Raw genomic sequence first — 14,986 nt, 5'->3', positions numbered from 1 at the left:
CTGAAGCAACTTATGACTTATAAGTTAGGTCTGTTTAGCAAAATAAATCACTTTTTACATTTTTCGACTTATAAGTTGATGACTTATTTGGAACCAAACAGGCCCTAGGCTCATCTTGCCTTTCCTAGTGTTTGCCTTTATTTTAAGATCTTGTGCGGCTCGCTGTCTACCTTTGTGAAGCTTTCAGAAAACAAGTGTCAGGATTTGCACTGCTCCCCCTTTTCGATCGATATAACAATCACTTCTTTTCAAGCTAGAGCTTGAATGACAAACAACTTTTATAGATGGCGGGACTCCGTAGACTAGAGAGAGTGGAGACTTGCTTGGAGAGGAGAGGGTATAGGAATTCGAAATCAGCAGGAGCATCTGCGAAGTGGCAAAGGTTCCATTCGAATTATTGAGCTCCTTTCCATGGAACATGGGGAAACGGACCGGAGATGGAGACAAATACCAAGAAGTGCACGCTATTCACGGAGTTTTCTCGTGCACATCATCCTGCGGCGATCTTCAATTTTATTTTAGTTTTACGTCTGCAAAAGAATGTTATTATTTTCAGAAAAGAAAGTAGGAGTAATGTTCTCCGGCGAAGTGTTTCTTTTGTCCTTGTCCTGAACCTAAATAAAATCCATGGTGGCCCAGCCTATGTCTGTCTCTCCCTATATGGCGCCCGTAGGTGGCCATGGACCGCGTGAAGGTCGGCCATAGACTAGGAAGAAGAGCTCGGCAGCTGGCTTCGTCATTCCTACTGTTCCACGCGCATGCTCGCAACAATGACAATCTTCAATCGACGCGTATGCATGTAGCCGGCCGGTACCGCAGCTACGTAAGCTCAGAGCGCCTATCTGCTGGTATGTATGTTAGCATGAAGCATCAAACGTCCAAGGAGTACATGCTCTGTTGTCAATTCTATACGCGGTATTAGTTACTTGCCTCCTGTAGTACTCCTTGCTATCCTACATCAAACATGAAACGAGTACGTCCTACCGTAGACGCTTCAGTTCTGCGAGGTTTACTACGGTGGCCGGAGCGGCAGAGACTCCGTGCGGTGCGGTGCGGCGCGAGCGTCACGGGTTCACGGCAGGTAGAAACCGCCGCTGTAAATACGCCCACATGCACGCAGGCGCCCAGAGCAATGCATGCATGGACGTGGACGGATCAGGATCGGAGACCCGACCCTTTTTTTTACTTCCCTTGGGGAAAGAGAGAGAGAGAGAGAGAGAGAGAGAGAGAGAGAGAGAGGCCGATCGTAGTATTAGAAAGGTACGCCGGCAGGCTGCACGTTGACATGTCGTATGGCCACATGCATGCACGCACGCGGCCTCCGATCTGCATCTGCGTGCCACGGAGTAGTACATCAGATCAGATCAGGTAAGGTCAGGCCAGATCCCCGACAAGAGGAAGAGGACGCACCACGCATCCACGCGGCGTCTCACACGTTTCGGTTTGCTCGTGTAGTACACACATGACATTCCCCTGCATATGCTTGCCGTTTGCTCCTTGACCCATAGATTCCTCTCCCTCCGTCCACGGGGCCGGATCACGGATGTGTTTTGCTTTGGATTAGCGGGAGAAGCAACTGCGTCCATGGCTGCCAATTCGTTGCTTGCTTGGCTGGGCAGGCAAAGCTCACATGCTGCTCTGTCTTAGAATACTCGGTCGGCCCACCCACCGGAACGTGGGAAGGAACCTTGGCTGCTGTTCCAACGTCTACCGGACCTGACGCCTCCCAGCCTCCAAGGAGCAAGGATCAATGTACGGACGGAAGCGGGAGGAGTGGACGAGCATTGACCGTAGGGTGTTCTCTGTTCTGGCCGGGGCCGTCCCAAGAGCTTGCTCCATTCGCCACTGCAAAAATCCGGATGGCCGCCCGTCGGCCTATCATTCATGAGCGCAGATAATCCTCAGCACTAAAAACTTGCTTGGAGCAGGAATGATTTGCTAGCAACGGCACAATTTGTGAATGTTTATCATGCCAAGTTTCCCTGGTCGGGTCAGCACTGAGTGTGCTTCCAACGGCTATCTGATACCCCATTTTCAGGTTAATCCAGATCATACTAGTGTCCACCGAGCCATGATGCGTGCTTAGCAAACGAATGATTACGGTGGATGCAGAGTACTAGTACACCATTGTAGTCTTTGATCTAGCATCGAATTAATAGATCTAGCAATAGGGCCCCGCGTGCTAGTGAGAGCTAGCTGACAAAAGCGATTCCGGGACCGTACATGATGCGTGTGGGGCGTGTGCTTCAGGACTGTACCCCGCCACATGGTTTGCCAATTATAGATGCACGGCACGACGATTAACTAGAAAGCTATACGTGGAATCTTTCGCGAAAGAACAATTAAGGAGGAGAAGCTGATGATGGCACGGCACAAGAAAGAAATAGACATTGCAATGACTCGGCCAAGAAAACTGAATTAAGTGTCAGCTTGGTATAGGAAGCAAAGTCTAAACTCATGGAAAGGTTCATGGATTCATGGCGAGATTCCATAGGAATCCAGATACCTGGAGTAGCTTAACTGTTAACGATTTCGACTGAATGTTTTTTCAGTAACCAAGTGTGTGGTTTTCCTTTTTCCGTTCTTTTTTGCGAGGGAACCAAGTGTGTGAAATTAATCTGAACAACCGAGCAACAGTACGTCTAATTATATCCCTAATTATGTCGGACAGGGCTGGCCAACTACTAGCAGCGGCACCATGCCTGCGAACTCGAGGTGCAAAAAGTCCAGCTAGAAATGGTACTGAAAGTGGGGTTAGCGTTGCACGAGTGCCCTATCGTCGAGGGATCCAATCCAATCATCCGTCCAAAAACACCAACCACGTACCCCCACTTTAGGTTCCGTTTCGCTTTCAGCTGATCATTGTATTGTAATCTGCTGCTGTTGGATCGGTGACAGCAACGGCGCCATGATCGATTTTCGCAAGCCGGTCCAAGTCCAACCAGTTTGGCGGGCAAATTAATAAGGCGAGAACGAAGGATGCATGTGATGTGAGAGCTAGCGCGCCGACCGTGGATTTGGATACGAACTGCACTGCTAACAGTCTCTAGTGTATCAAGAAAGTGATATTCCAGCTAAACAGAAGGCGATAATTCTACGTAGCAGTGCGTAGGTTCGGGGCGTTCGATCGAGCCATGGACATATGGTTTGAGATCCACACGTCATGGCTAAGCCGGCGTCCAAACAAACAAAAAAAGGGGGTGGGGGGTATAGGCGTATAGCCAACTTTGTTGAGCAAAATCCACAGACAATTGCATTGCAAATACCCCCTTCGTTTCTAAATATTTGTCTTTTTAGATATTTCAAATAGACTACCACATACGGATGCATATAAATATATTTTAAAGTGTAGATTCACTCATTTTTCTCCGTATGTAGTCACTTGTTGAAATCTCTAGAAAAGACAAATACCTACAAACGGAGGAAGTATGACATATCTCGGGCTCGGGTATTTTTTTTTCGGGTCGTGCTATGTGTCCGCCGATGAATCTTTTTAAAAGATCTGCCGCCTTGCGAGCCGTCCGATTGTACGAGGCGAGCCATCCTTCCTTCTTCTTCTCTAATTTCTTGCAACAATACTCTTGTTGCAAAATCTCTTCTCTAACTTTTTGCAACAAGAGCCATGTTACAAAAAAATCTTCTTCTCTAATTTTCTGCAACAAGACCTCTCTTGCAAAATCTTCTCTTCTCTAATTTTCTGCAACAAGACTCCTCCTGCAAAACTTTTTCTTCTCTATTTTTTCTGCAACAATACCCTTGTTGCAAAACTTCTTCTTCTTTATTTTTCTGTAACAAGATCCTTGTTGCAAAACCTCCATTGCAACAAGACCCAACATCTCTAGCCTGTTCTATGTATTCCTTCAACAAGACTGTTGTTGCGAAAACTTGCAAGCCGATCGCTGCAATGGAGAGAGCACCCTGTGGTCTCTGCAGCACCCCCCGTTTTTATGATGGAGGAAGGACGCCAGTGGCCGCCGCCGATGTGGTGAGTTGCAGCAACGTGCTTGTTTGAGAAGAGGTGGGGATGAAATCCATGGAAAGAGGCAAGGGATGGAGAGATAGAGTTAGGGGATGGGAGGATCAACGGGATAATGTGTGGCTGTTGGAGTATGCCTTTTCGAAACAGGTGCCCAGTTGCAAGAACTAGAGTATGGAGCGCTCTGCATAGTGAGATGAGATTCAGAAAGAGGTTGTGCGTGAAGGTTGGATTCAACACATGAATAGGAGAGATAAATATATGAGGCCATTTCGATGGATATAGGGATGAAGGAGAGATACGGTGCACTGGCCCATCAAGACGTGTGTCAAGCGTAGGACGCGACGGATGTGAGAGAAAAGATCTGCCGAGTTGACCACTAGCTTTTCCTTTTTTTTTCTTCTTCCAAAGAACAACACCAAGCTCTTCACGCCGAGCGCCTTCATGCCCTTTCATTAACAGCCAAGCCCAATAACTCAACTCGATAGGGCCAGGCTCGGTCTGACATCTTCGGCTTTGGGCTATAATTTTTGGCACGGGCGCCAGCCCAGGCCAAACTCTACAAAATTGCAACATATTTGACAGGATCCGGTGAAGGGCGAGCGAGCTAGGCTGGCCCACTAGCGCGGGAGGCCATAACCTCTTTTTCCTATTTTTTTATGTTTTTTGTTCTGCTTTTATTTGTGTACATTTGTTTATACTCTAAAATAATATATTGCAAAAAACACTGTTCCAAAAACATTTGAAAAATGTTCAACAAGTTTTAAAAAAATGTAGAACAAGTATTTAAAAAATGTTGAACAACTATTTGAAAAAGTGAAAACAAAAAAAACCAAAAAAAACAAAGGAAAAAAGGAAATGAAAAAAATGAGGAAACAAATGAAAAAACCTGGAGAAGAAAAAACGAAAAGGAGAAAACCCGGCTCTTTTCATCTATAAGTAGGGAGCGCCCTAGTATTCATCATGAACACGGTGCTACTCTTCATCAGGGACCAATGTTCGAATCCTGGGTCTGTGCTTGCTCCCTTTTTCTCGATATTTTTTTAAGTGCATTCTATTGGGCCGGCCCGTTATTGGGCATTCCCGTTTTCTCGATATTTCTTTTAAGTGCATTCTATTGGCCCTGCCTGTTATTGTGCATTCCCTTTTTCTCGATATTTCTTTTAAGTGCATTATATTAGGCCGGCCTATTATTGTGCATTCATAATGCGAGAGTTTCTTTCTGCCTGGCTTAAAGCGAGAACTAGCGCTCACGAAAAAAACATACGTCCTTCCTACTAGACATAGGGCCAACAACTCTCTTTACGCATGTGCTTGATGCCGCTGCAGCTGAAGCTTTGGCATTGAAGAATGGTAGGAGCTAGCGGACCAGTGGGGATGCTCCAATGTGATCTTTTGACTCTGATTATCTTCAGATTATTCAGGCATGCAAGGGGGAAGTTGATATCCTGAGCTCTTATTCCGCTACTCCGAGCGATTGTTTTCATTTAGCCCGAAGCATAGGTTCAGTATATTACTCTCATTGTCCAAGGGAGGGGAACAAGGTGACACACATGCCATCTTGTCTGTTTCGCAAAATAAAATGTCTTAAAACCTGTTTCTGGCGAGGGAAAGTGTCTTTTATTATAAACTTTTTTAAGGAAAGCCTTACATCAGATATGAGACAAGGCAAGAGAAAACTAAGGGGTTCATCGAGCCAAGTACAAAATTCACCCGCAAAAAAAAGGTACAAAATTCAAAAAGAAAGGAAACAGACCTAGCTACTTCATGCGCCGCCATATTGTTTTTTGTTTTGTTTTTTGTGGATGCCATATTGGCTTTTCCTTGGACAGCGTACGAACTTTATTTTACTTCATCGAAACTAGGCCGGAGTCATAGAAAATTGCCGAGCTAGGTGTAGCAGTCTGAGCCACCATCCCATTATCTTTTCTGCCTTACTATTGTTCAAACAGCTTGGGCCGAGGACCGTACACATTCAAACCACGCCCTGAACCTTGACGCCACTCTCAAACGGACGCGATTCGATCTTGAAGGATGGAGGCGCTCTGCTATTCCTCTGAACACCCGTGAAAAAAATTGCAAAACCGTTATCTCTGTTTCTCAATATTATTGAGGAATCTCGCTTTCGAACATGCCCTTCGGCGGGTTATCATTAAAGTTCCACAACGCACTCTTCGTGAGAAGGCGTTGTACTGGATCCATCCCATTATCTGTCTGAATAACAATTTTGTTCAGACCCACATGTTCAGCAAACCGTAAACCATCTCCATCTCTAGTTGCCGCTACTCGACGTGGAGCCTCCGTCGCCTGGCTGCACCGGCGCGTGGTGCGGCCGACATCACAGTCAGGTCTTTGCTGTTTCATCTCCCTTCGGCCCTCGCCCTCGGCCCACCCCTTGGCCGGCCCGGCAAATGATCCACCGCTAGAGCATTTCAGCCACGAAGGCAAGACGAAACCCACCACTAGAGCTCTAGAAGAGATCAAGCAAGCGCACACTCGGTCACTCGCTCACAGTTTGACCATTGAATATTTTGACCACGACCCACGCCACGCAAGACTGATCGATTAGCTGTAAACTGCGCAAGCCACGTCCGTAGACCACATGCGCAAATTGAGCACATCTGGATTTTGACCGAGCTGGCGTGGAATTTTTTTCCCCGGCTGCCTCTCGTCTCGATATTTTATTATTTATTTCACACCCGAAAATGTCAACCCCCCACTGGCGCTGACTTCCCGATCGATCGACGCCTATAAATACGCGCACGCATGTGCACGAGCCATTCAGCAACTCCAAGCGCCTCCGTCCTACGTACCCACGCACTGGCGTCGTCTCGCGAGATCGACGGAGCCCAGCTGAGCTAAGGCGCGCGAGCGAGCGATCGGTCCGCCGCCGTGCCTCGCCGGAGAGTGGCGGTATACGCACGCTTCGACCATTGTAATGGATCAGCGGGCGGCCTGCGGCGGCGAAGCAGGGGGCGTCCAGCGGCGGCGCCCGTACAAGGGCGTGAGGCGGCGGCAGTGGGGGAAGTGGGTGTCGGAGATCCGGGTGCCCGGGACGCGGGAGCGCCTGTGGCTCGGCTCCTACGCTACCGCCGAGGCGGCCGCCGTCTGCCTCCTCCGCGGCGGCGCCGGCGGCCTCAACTTCCCGGGCCGCGCCGCCGCCTACGGCCACGTCCTTCGCCATGGCGTCCAGCAGCTGTCGCCACGCTCGGTCCAGCGCGTGGCGTCCGACGCTGGCATGGCCGCCGACGCGCAGCTTGTGGAGCTGCGCGAGCGTGCCCCCGCGCCGCCCGGCCAGGAGACGACGCCATCCGCTGGCATTGGCGCTGTGCATGGTGGTGCGGGCGCCGGAGAGCAGGTGTCCTACGGTGGTACGAGGAGCTGCAGCCCCGGCAGCGAGCAGCTTGTCTATGGGGAGCTGAGTGTGGACGACATGGAGATCGTGACCATGTTGCAGTCATTGTAGTTGTAGATCGTCAAATTTTGCAGACCAATAGTGTTGCAGAACCAGCAAGTATTTTTTTTTGGCATAAAAAATCAGCAAGTATATATGATAGTACAGGTGCTCGTTTTCAAAATCCGATGACATGGCACTTTACACGTTTTCATCCTTTTTTTCGTCGACTTTACAAAATCTGACTGTGACCAGAGAATGCATATAACAAAATTATTGAAAAAACACAACAACCAACTATGGTAAAATCTGACTGAGATCAGAGAATGCATATAACAAAATTATTGAAAAAACACAACAACCAACTGTGGTTGTCATCCGCTATAAACCTCGGTACCCGGCAACGATCTTCAACTTCATTGCCGGTGCCTTTGATAAAACCTGGAATCGCCAGGTACTCCAAAACAACACATCTAAGAAGAGAATGACACATATGTGTCCACGGTGAGCGGATTCGAGAGAACTCCAGAAGTCGTCTTCACCAAGAAAACAATGCATCCGAGCATGCCTCCTACGCCCCTAATAAAACTCATGTTTGTCCTCGTCTCGATCTCCTCGATCTTGACTGGTTCCTCTACCCCAGCTCGTGCTCCCGACGATCGCCACTCTGGGCAGGGGCGTACCTAGGTTATACTACCAGGTTGCATAGAACACCAGGTCAAAAATTCTTTTCCTTCATACAGTTATCCATACATTGGTGTGTGACACTCTCGACTGTAGGTGAAAAGCATACGTCAGTTGTAGATTGCCACATGGTTGTTTTCACTCTAGGTCCACCCCTGGCTCTGAACGCCTCCACCCTAGCTCCAACCTTGTTATCGATGCTCATCCCGCCATCTCTCACCCCATCACATCCTTGTTGTTCTTGAGAAGAAGGTGGAACTGATGCATCGTTGAAGTGGACTTGATGTTTTTGGTGACACCAATCTGCTTATACGTTGATTTGCGCAGCTGTTTGTTGTTTGTAGTTTGTAGCTGCTGGAATTTAAGTGTATCCGTTGTTTTCTGGACATTTTGAAAAATGAGAAATAGTGTTGTGTTGGACACTTATAAAATCATTGATCCTTGTGTTCCTGTTAACATGATTGCTAGACGGCTTAATGATTGGATTATTTTGCAGAAAAACCAGGGAAAACAAGAAATGCTGAGGTGGGAGTAGGAATGTTCAAACTAATACTCCCTCCATCCCATAATATAAGAACCTTTTTGACACTAGTGTAGTGTTAAAAACGTTCTTATATTTTGGGACAGAGGGAGTAGCAAGTGAGATGTTTCATGTGATTCGTGTCTGGCGGATTTGAATGAACATGATCAAGCATTTTGGGTGTGGTCTTGTTTCGCCAGTTCTTTTGGTCTCTTTCGGTTGTAGTCTGGTCTGTTATATCTGCTGGTCCTAGCTGGGTGTTGCGAGGTAGCGTTTGAATTGCTGCCTAGAACTTCTTAGGTATTGTCTCGTGATATTTGATGGTCCAACTTGTGGATGCCCTCTAGTTTCCTGTTATGCTTTACTTTCTGCTGGTAGTTTGTAAAAGGACGTTGTGGTTTCAGTTCAGTTATATGAAATCAGAGAGGTAGCTCTCTTTTTTCTTCTATTTTTTTTAAGTTTCTGCATGCACTTGGCACAAATCCATCGTACCAACACAACAAGTTGTATGCAGTTAGCATAAATAGCGTCAACAACTATCAGCCTTCGACGATGACGAAGCAGGAGAGAGCTGGTGGAGAAGGCGGCGAAGATTTTGGGGCCACCGGAGTCGCCTAGGCAGGCTAGAAAGAGTCCAGACGACACTTTACGTAGAGCTGGAAGAAAGCTCTCTGCGCTGAAGTGCACTTGCAGTTCTACTTGACCGGAGGAGTGCCCGAGGAAGATCGTTCCTATCATGTGCATGTTACACATGGTCAATGGCGTCAAGACCTGGAAGAAAAGCGCACGATCGGCTTGTCCACGTGATGCGCATCGGCCGTGGCGGTGCGCGCGTCAATGCGTGCATGCACGCACCTCTCTTTTGTTTCAGCTTGAAAATTGAAATGATCGCAAGCAACAGCGGAACAGGGACGGAGAGCGACGCGCTCAGTGCTCCAACACGGTGCACGCTCCCTGCAGGCTACAGGGACATGCACTAGAGGATGTGTGGAGGTGGTGCATTTCTGCGGTAGTTCTGTGGATTCCAAAATGTACTGCTCCACCGCCGGCGCCGGCGATCTTTCCTCTCCCTTCAATGGCTCTGGCGGTCAGCGAGTTCGTGAACCAGATGCAGAACCACTCGTGAGATGCATGGATTCAGTGGATTCAGTGGATCACAACAGTTAGACGTAGTAACTTGACCAGACCGTTTGATCTCTGCTGAATGTTGGTCTTACCTTTACTTACTTACGAAGCCTTTTATCCCAAACAAGTTGGGGCAGGCTAGATATGAAAGCCTTTCACGAGGACTTCCCAGGAGGTCACCCATCCTAGTACTACTCTCGCTCAAATGGGTTTCATACCCATGGGACTGGCTAGTTTTTACGTTGGCTCGTCAAGCCTATCACAACCCTCCTCCTTTACCCGGACTTGGGACCGGCTATGCCTAGAAGACATAGGCGGAGTTAAATGACACTGCCTTTTGACCTTCTGTTCGACACAACAGAAGGTTCCAGAAGACAAAAGGTTCTTTCCGGCCGATGAAAAGCGGATTTGGACCGCACGGACAGCGGACAGGAAAAAAATTGCAGAGCATGATTGAGTGTACTGATCTTAAGTCAAAAAAGGATCTGACAAATGCAAGCATGCCTGAGCTTGGCTGCTTGGGCCAAGCTCTTCTGATAACCAGAATTCAGAAACTACACTACTCCAGCTTCAACATTATGCAGAATTGGCTTTCGAGCCACCTATACAGCAGCAATATCTGCAGGTTCTTAGCTATGAATGGAGCATATGGACCATGAAGGAAGTTTCCAGGTTTTCACTGAAAACCAGTTTTAAGTGGATACTTCGCCTATGGGCCGACTGTACAAAGCTTATTACAGCACGAACGAACCATAACATTTACGCCGTAAACGTGTTCCACTTGAGACGTGTTCCACTTGAGACGTGTACACTCGTTCCAATTATGTACAGATTGGCAACAACAATGGCTGTGTCGCAATTGCGTGCGGAGCAACACCTACGAGCTGTCTTGCTTCGGTTTCTGGCTGAGCTCCGAGTAATGCCCTCCCATCAGCTGCAGTATCTCGGTCCAGAGGCAGGAAGGATCTGTTGACACCGCGTCGCTGATCAGCTCTGTGCTACAGGAAGCAACAGCCCAGTATCCCGCCCGGATCTCGCTCAGGAGCTGCTCGTAATCCCAGGCTGCATGCCCCACGAAGAATCTCAGGTCCTCGGTATTGATAGCACCACTCTTCATCAGAACACCAGCCTTCTCCAGCTCCGTTCGAAAGCCAAAGCAGATGCCTGGTATCACCTCCTCAAACCCCTTCAGACGTGAGCTGTCTTTAGTACGGACCAAGAACATGCTCATGTCAACGGGGCCTCCGAAGAAGAGGGCGCAGTCGCCGAAAGGGGTTGTTTGGTCTTGGAATGATGATGGATTCACATTCTTGATCTTCGTGTAAAGTGGACGGTTTAGGATGACCCCAAATGGGCCATCAAAGGTACCTCTCGACCCAAGTCTGAGCAGGAGAATAACAGTTCTTTCAAAGACGCTGTCGTCATCGAGCACCTCAGTAGCTACCAAGACACACCCTGCCTCCGGCATTGTAATAGGGTGAGCCCACTTCTGAGGAAGCTGGTGTACTGCTTCTCCAGAGGACGCCTTTGACTCTGCAGGAACACTTGGATCTACCAATAGCTCCTGATCCAAGGATTTAAATAGTAAAGCAGAAAAAAAAAACAGATATGATATATAACCCAAGGTGATTAGAAGATATTTTCTTTGCTTCTGTTTCCTTTTCAAGAACTTTAGCTCTGTGCTAATAACAATTTGAAATTCTCTTGAAAGGTATTTAAAGTAAATGTAACAAGGTCTGAGAAATAACAGCTTATCTGATGAAATCTTGATACAATATATAACTGCATAAGTTACCAGAGAAGGTCCATTTGTGTAATGCTTCTACAACTTTTCGCACGAATACCTTTTTGGAACCTTACATTTGAGCGCCGCTATATCACGGAAAGCATAAGTTTCTAGAATAAGTCATGTTCTAATGCAACAGCTAATTGAAGACATTGTGCATTTACATCTTCTTTGGAACATACTAGTATAGCACTATAGCATTGGCAGCAGTCATAACAGATGTTGGTATTAGTATTGACAAAAATTAGATTCATTATACATTATACAACCAGTGAAACTAGCTAAGATCAACTCACTATTCTTAATTTTCTTGTCAGATAATGAGTAATGTTAGGGAGTGGTCATAAATGTCTAGATTACATAAGTGGATGTCGAATTGTAGTTGATTAAAACCTAAAGAAAAGCTCAGTTAAAAAAAACTAAAGAAAAGCTAAGCTAAGAGCTCTACGGATTGTTAATAAGAACGTGCCACCCTCACCTGTTCCCGACGCACAAGATTTGCTCTGACATCTCTCCAGTAATTGCTGTTCGAAATATTAATTGGCTCAGTGGATTTTAATTCATCAGGTGGTTCGCTCAATCCATCAGAGCGATCTCCTGTTGGAACAGATGCATCACCACTTCCTGCATGGAGAAGAGACTCAAATGAGGCCAACCCATCATTCTGGTTGACACTTCTGCAGCAACAACATAAAAATACCACACCATGAATGAACTCTAATTAGCCAATACCAGAGAACCTGAAGTTTCCTCATACACTGTTTACACATGAAAAGCTCAGCACCTGATGGTGTTTTCTTTGTGTTTACTTGAAGTAGCCAAGCTATCAAAGAATATGGACAGTATATTTGGGAAGGCTCATCCAAACACCACAATTCAACGCGTAGATCAATTCAACAGCACTAAACACGAAACCACGCCTAGGATGCACAATGGTTCCAAGGTTCATGCACCAGTTACACCAGAATCAACACCGATTCTCCGAATTTCCATCTCTGAAGCCAACAGCATCAGGAACAGTTTGACTGCACACGGGTCAGGGAGAGCTACTCTTCAAATTTCACTAACTAGACCCGAATCCCCACCTTTCACTTGTCTGCTACCTCCCCGGAATCAACAGCAGTCTGCAAAAATGGCATCGATTGTACGGTCCCTTCAAGTCCCCGACAGCATCAAACCGTAACGAAAATGGTTCTAGCTTTTCCACATCCAATCGCGCAACAAAGGCCACACAATTCCGACTCTACTTTTGCACCAGCTCGCATCGGAAAACAACAGATGCTCAGCGGAGAGGGCCTCACCGAAAGAGGATGCTTTGCTCTCGGCTTCCTCGTCGCCGCCGCCGCCGGCGGCCCCGTCCTGGCCTCTCCTCCCCGACGCGCGCACCGCCACAAGCGGCCTCACCGCCAGGCCGCGCCTCCGCCACGCGGACCACGGGCCCGCCTTGCCGGCGGCGGCGAAGGGCTTCCCGGCCCGGGCGGCGGGGGCGGGGCGAATCGGCGTGAGGCACGGCCCGCCGGCCTTCATGTTGAGGGCCCACATGTCCGTGGCAGGAGAACGGTGCCACCGCCGGGGTCGTGGTGGAGATGCGAGTAGTGTGGAACCGCACGAGCGAGGCTGATCGAGTGGAGTGAATGGTTGTTTCTTTGTTCCGAAGGCGGATTTCGTTAAGCGTGGAAAGCGACTTTCATCCTCCAAAAAGATCTTTATCTGGCCTGGGTGCAAGTCTGCAAGACTACACATTCATGGTGTATTACAGTGCTGGATTTTCTTTGTTCTTTTATACTCCTACCAGAAAATACAGCCCATTGACTTGCTGCTCCAGTCGTGATTTTTTTCTTCGAATTACAGACATTTTTTTTCATATCAAAATAAAATTGACTGTAGTTACATGGTTAGAAGGACCGTAGTATTCTCAACCCATCAGAATTCAAGTACTAGGCTTTGACGTTGGCGCTCGCATTTTCCTCAATTCTTTCCAGGCCTTTTGCGATGTGCGTTCAGTGTAAGGAGATGTTCCCGTCAACTATGAATGCATCTCTAACGACTTCTTCAATCTCAAGATGTATGTTGGCTCAGTGTTTCAAAGATACTCATGCGTTCATAGGGGTGAATGTATGTGTGTATGTATGAGCGTCTACGTCTGTACCATGTTAAAAAAAGAATTTGATAACACAGTCCTAATGTGACCTCCGATAACTAGATGTTCTCAAAAAAGTAAACAAACAACATCCAAACGACACTTAGTGTAAACTAAAACATCTCCGACAAGCTAGATAGGGTCTATCCTTCTATTATTGTAACCAGCAAAATAATGCCATAAAAGAATACTATAGTACTACTGTACAACACTTGTTTTTTGAATGCGTGGTTGTTGATAATAGTTGGAAAGATGTTGCGGAGAGCGTTAATTTCCAAAAACCGAATAACATGCTTGAGCTTTCTACCCTTTGGGACACTAATAACAAGAAAAGTGTGGTTGGCATTGCCTGTATTGCTACCATTTGGAGCATTTGGACTATGCGTAACGATATGTGTTTTCAGGGCGTGGCGTGAACAAGTACCCGTGCAATCTTGAGAAGAACCTGTTCGCTGCTCCATCAATGGAAGATCCTTTGTGTGGGAGGTCAATCGGTGCTGCTACGACGTTGTCTCCTGCTCCTGGACTGTCGAAGACGAGAAGTGTTGCGGATAGCCTGGACAGGGGACTGGGAGGCAGGTTAGGAGGCTTCATGTTGAAGGCACACACGGGGTGAAAAGACGCGTCGCGCTTCTTCTACTCATGCAGAACTGCAGTCGTTTGTGTTGGCATTGTCTCTCCAGTCTTTGCTTCTTGTATCAATGAGGGTGTAAACTCTTTGAAACGTTTCTGATTCTGCTACTCTAGCTAGATCCGAGAGCTGTAAACTGTTGAACTGGGCTTTCTGCCCCGTTTTATTATAAAATGGGGCGGGGCAAAGCCCTTTCGATAAAAAAATCTACTAGCACCACGAATTCTTTTAGCAACATCCAAGAGCATCAATCGGTGATCCTGAGCACCATCCACGCCCAATCTTTCTTTCTGCTATTTATTTCAGCAGCCATCCACAACAACAAATTTGCACCTCTGTCTTGTGTGTCTCGCGGTGCTCGTCTCTACAACCCATTCCAGAACTCAATCAAATAAGCAACTCTAGTGATAACACTACTAGGATTGTAAAGATAAACATTCTTGAAACATGAAAACTCATAACCCATGAGCAAAGTTCACTAAACAGAGTTCACAATCCCCGTGACTATGCTTTCCCAAATAAACTCTTTATTTCTCCCTTACTACGGGTTGAAAGTATTTTCTCTGTGTTTATTTGTGTATAAATTTAGATTTGCAAGATGATATGCTTACAACATATGAAATTATCGAAATTTTTGTGTAAGATATTGTTGACGAATCAAAACTTCTATGCGTGAACTGCGATGGAAAGGGTGTAAGTGGCAATTTCATCGGATGTATTTTCTTAATTT

At 47.0% G+C, this 14,986-nt stretch overlaps 2 protein-coding genes across 2 annotated transcripts; one reads left to right on the top strand and one right to left on the bottom strand.

Annotated features, from left to right (window-relative positions):
- Positions 1–6,914: 6,914 nt before the first annotated feature.
- On the top strand, positions 6,915–7,442 carry LOC119350509 (ethylene-responsive transcription factor ERF019-like). Its single transcript, XM_037618307.1, has one exon. It carries the CDS (start codon positions 6,915–6,917, stop codon positions 7,440–7,442), a length of 528 nt encoding a protein of 175 aa, XP_037474204.1.
- Positions 7,443–10,245: 2,803 nt separating this feature from the next.
- LOC119344532 lies at positions 10,246–13,108 on the bottom strand. The gene is made up of 3 exons (XM_037614933.1): positions 12,787–13,108; positions 11,964–12,109; positions 10,246–11,263 (listed from the first exon to the last, which is right to left on the bottom strand). Exons 1-3 carry the CDS (start codon positions 13,025–13,027, stop codon positions 10,577–10,579), a joined length of 1,074 nt encoding a protein of 357 aa, XP_037470830.1. The 5' UTR covers positions 13,028–13,108; the 3' UTR covers positions 10,246–10,576.
- Positions 13,109–14,986: the final 1,878 nt, after the last annotated feature.

This window comes from Triticum dicoccoides, chromosome 1B (assembly GCF_002162155.2).
Source record: "Triticum dicoccoides isolate Atlit2015 ecotype Zavitan chromosome 1B, WEW_v2.0, whole genome shotgun sequence".
NCBI lineage: Eukaryota > Viridiplantae > Streptophyta > Magnoliopsida > Poales > Poaceae > Triticum > Triticum dicoccoides.
Note: the sequence above shows the minus strand (reverse complement) of the source record. Positions and strands in the feature narration are given on the sequence as shown.

What these genes read in the sequence shown, in the direction of transcription:
- LOC119344532 (XM_037614933.1), bottom strand. Translation starts at nt 13,027, where the DNA reads ATGTGGGCCCTCAACATGAAGGCCGGCGGGCCGTGCCTCACGCCGATT. An exon ending in GAGCAAAGCATCCTCTTTCG is followed by an intron (nt 12,110 to 12,786) that starts GTGAGGCCCTCT and finishes TTCTCCATGCAG; the next exon opens with GAAGTGGTGATGCATCTGTT. An exon ending in ATCTTGTGCGTCGGGAACAG is followed by an intron (nt 11,264 to 11,963) that starts GTGAGGGTGGCA and finishes TCCTTGGATCAG; the next exon opens with GAGCTATTGGTAGATCCAAG.
- LOC119350509 (XM_037618307.1), top strand. Translation starts at nt 6,915, where the DNA reads ATGGATCAGCGGGCGGCCTGCGGCGGCGAAGCAGGGGGCGTCCAGCGG.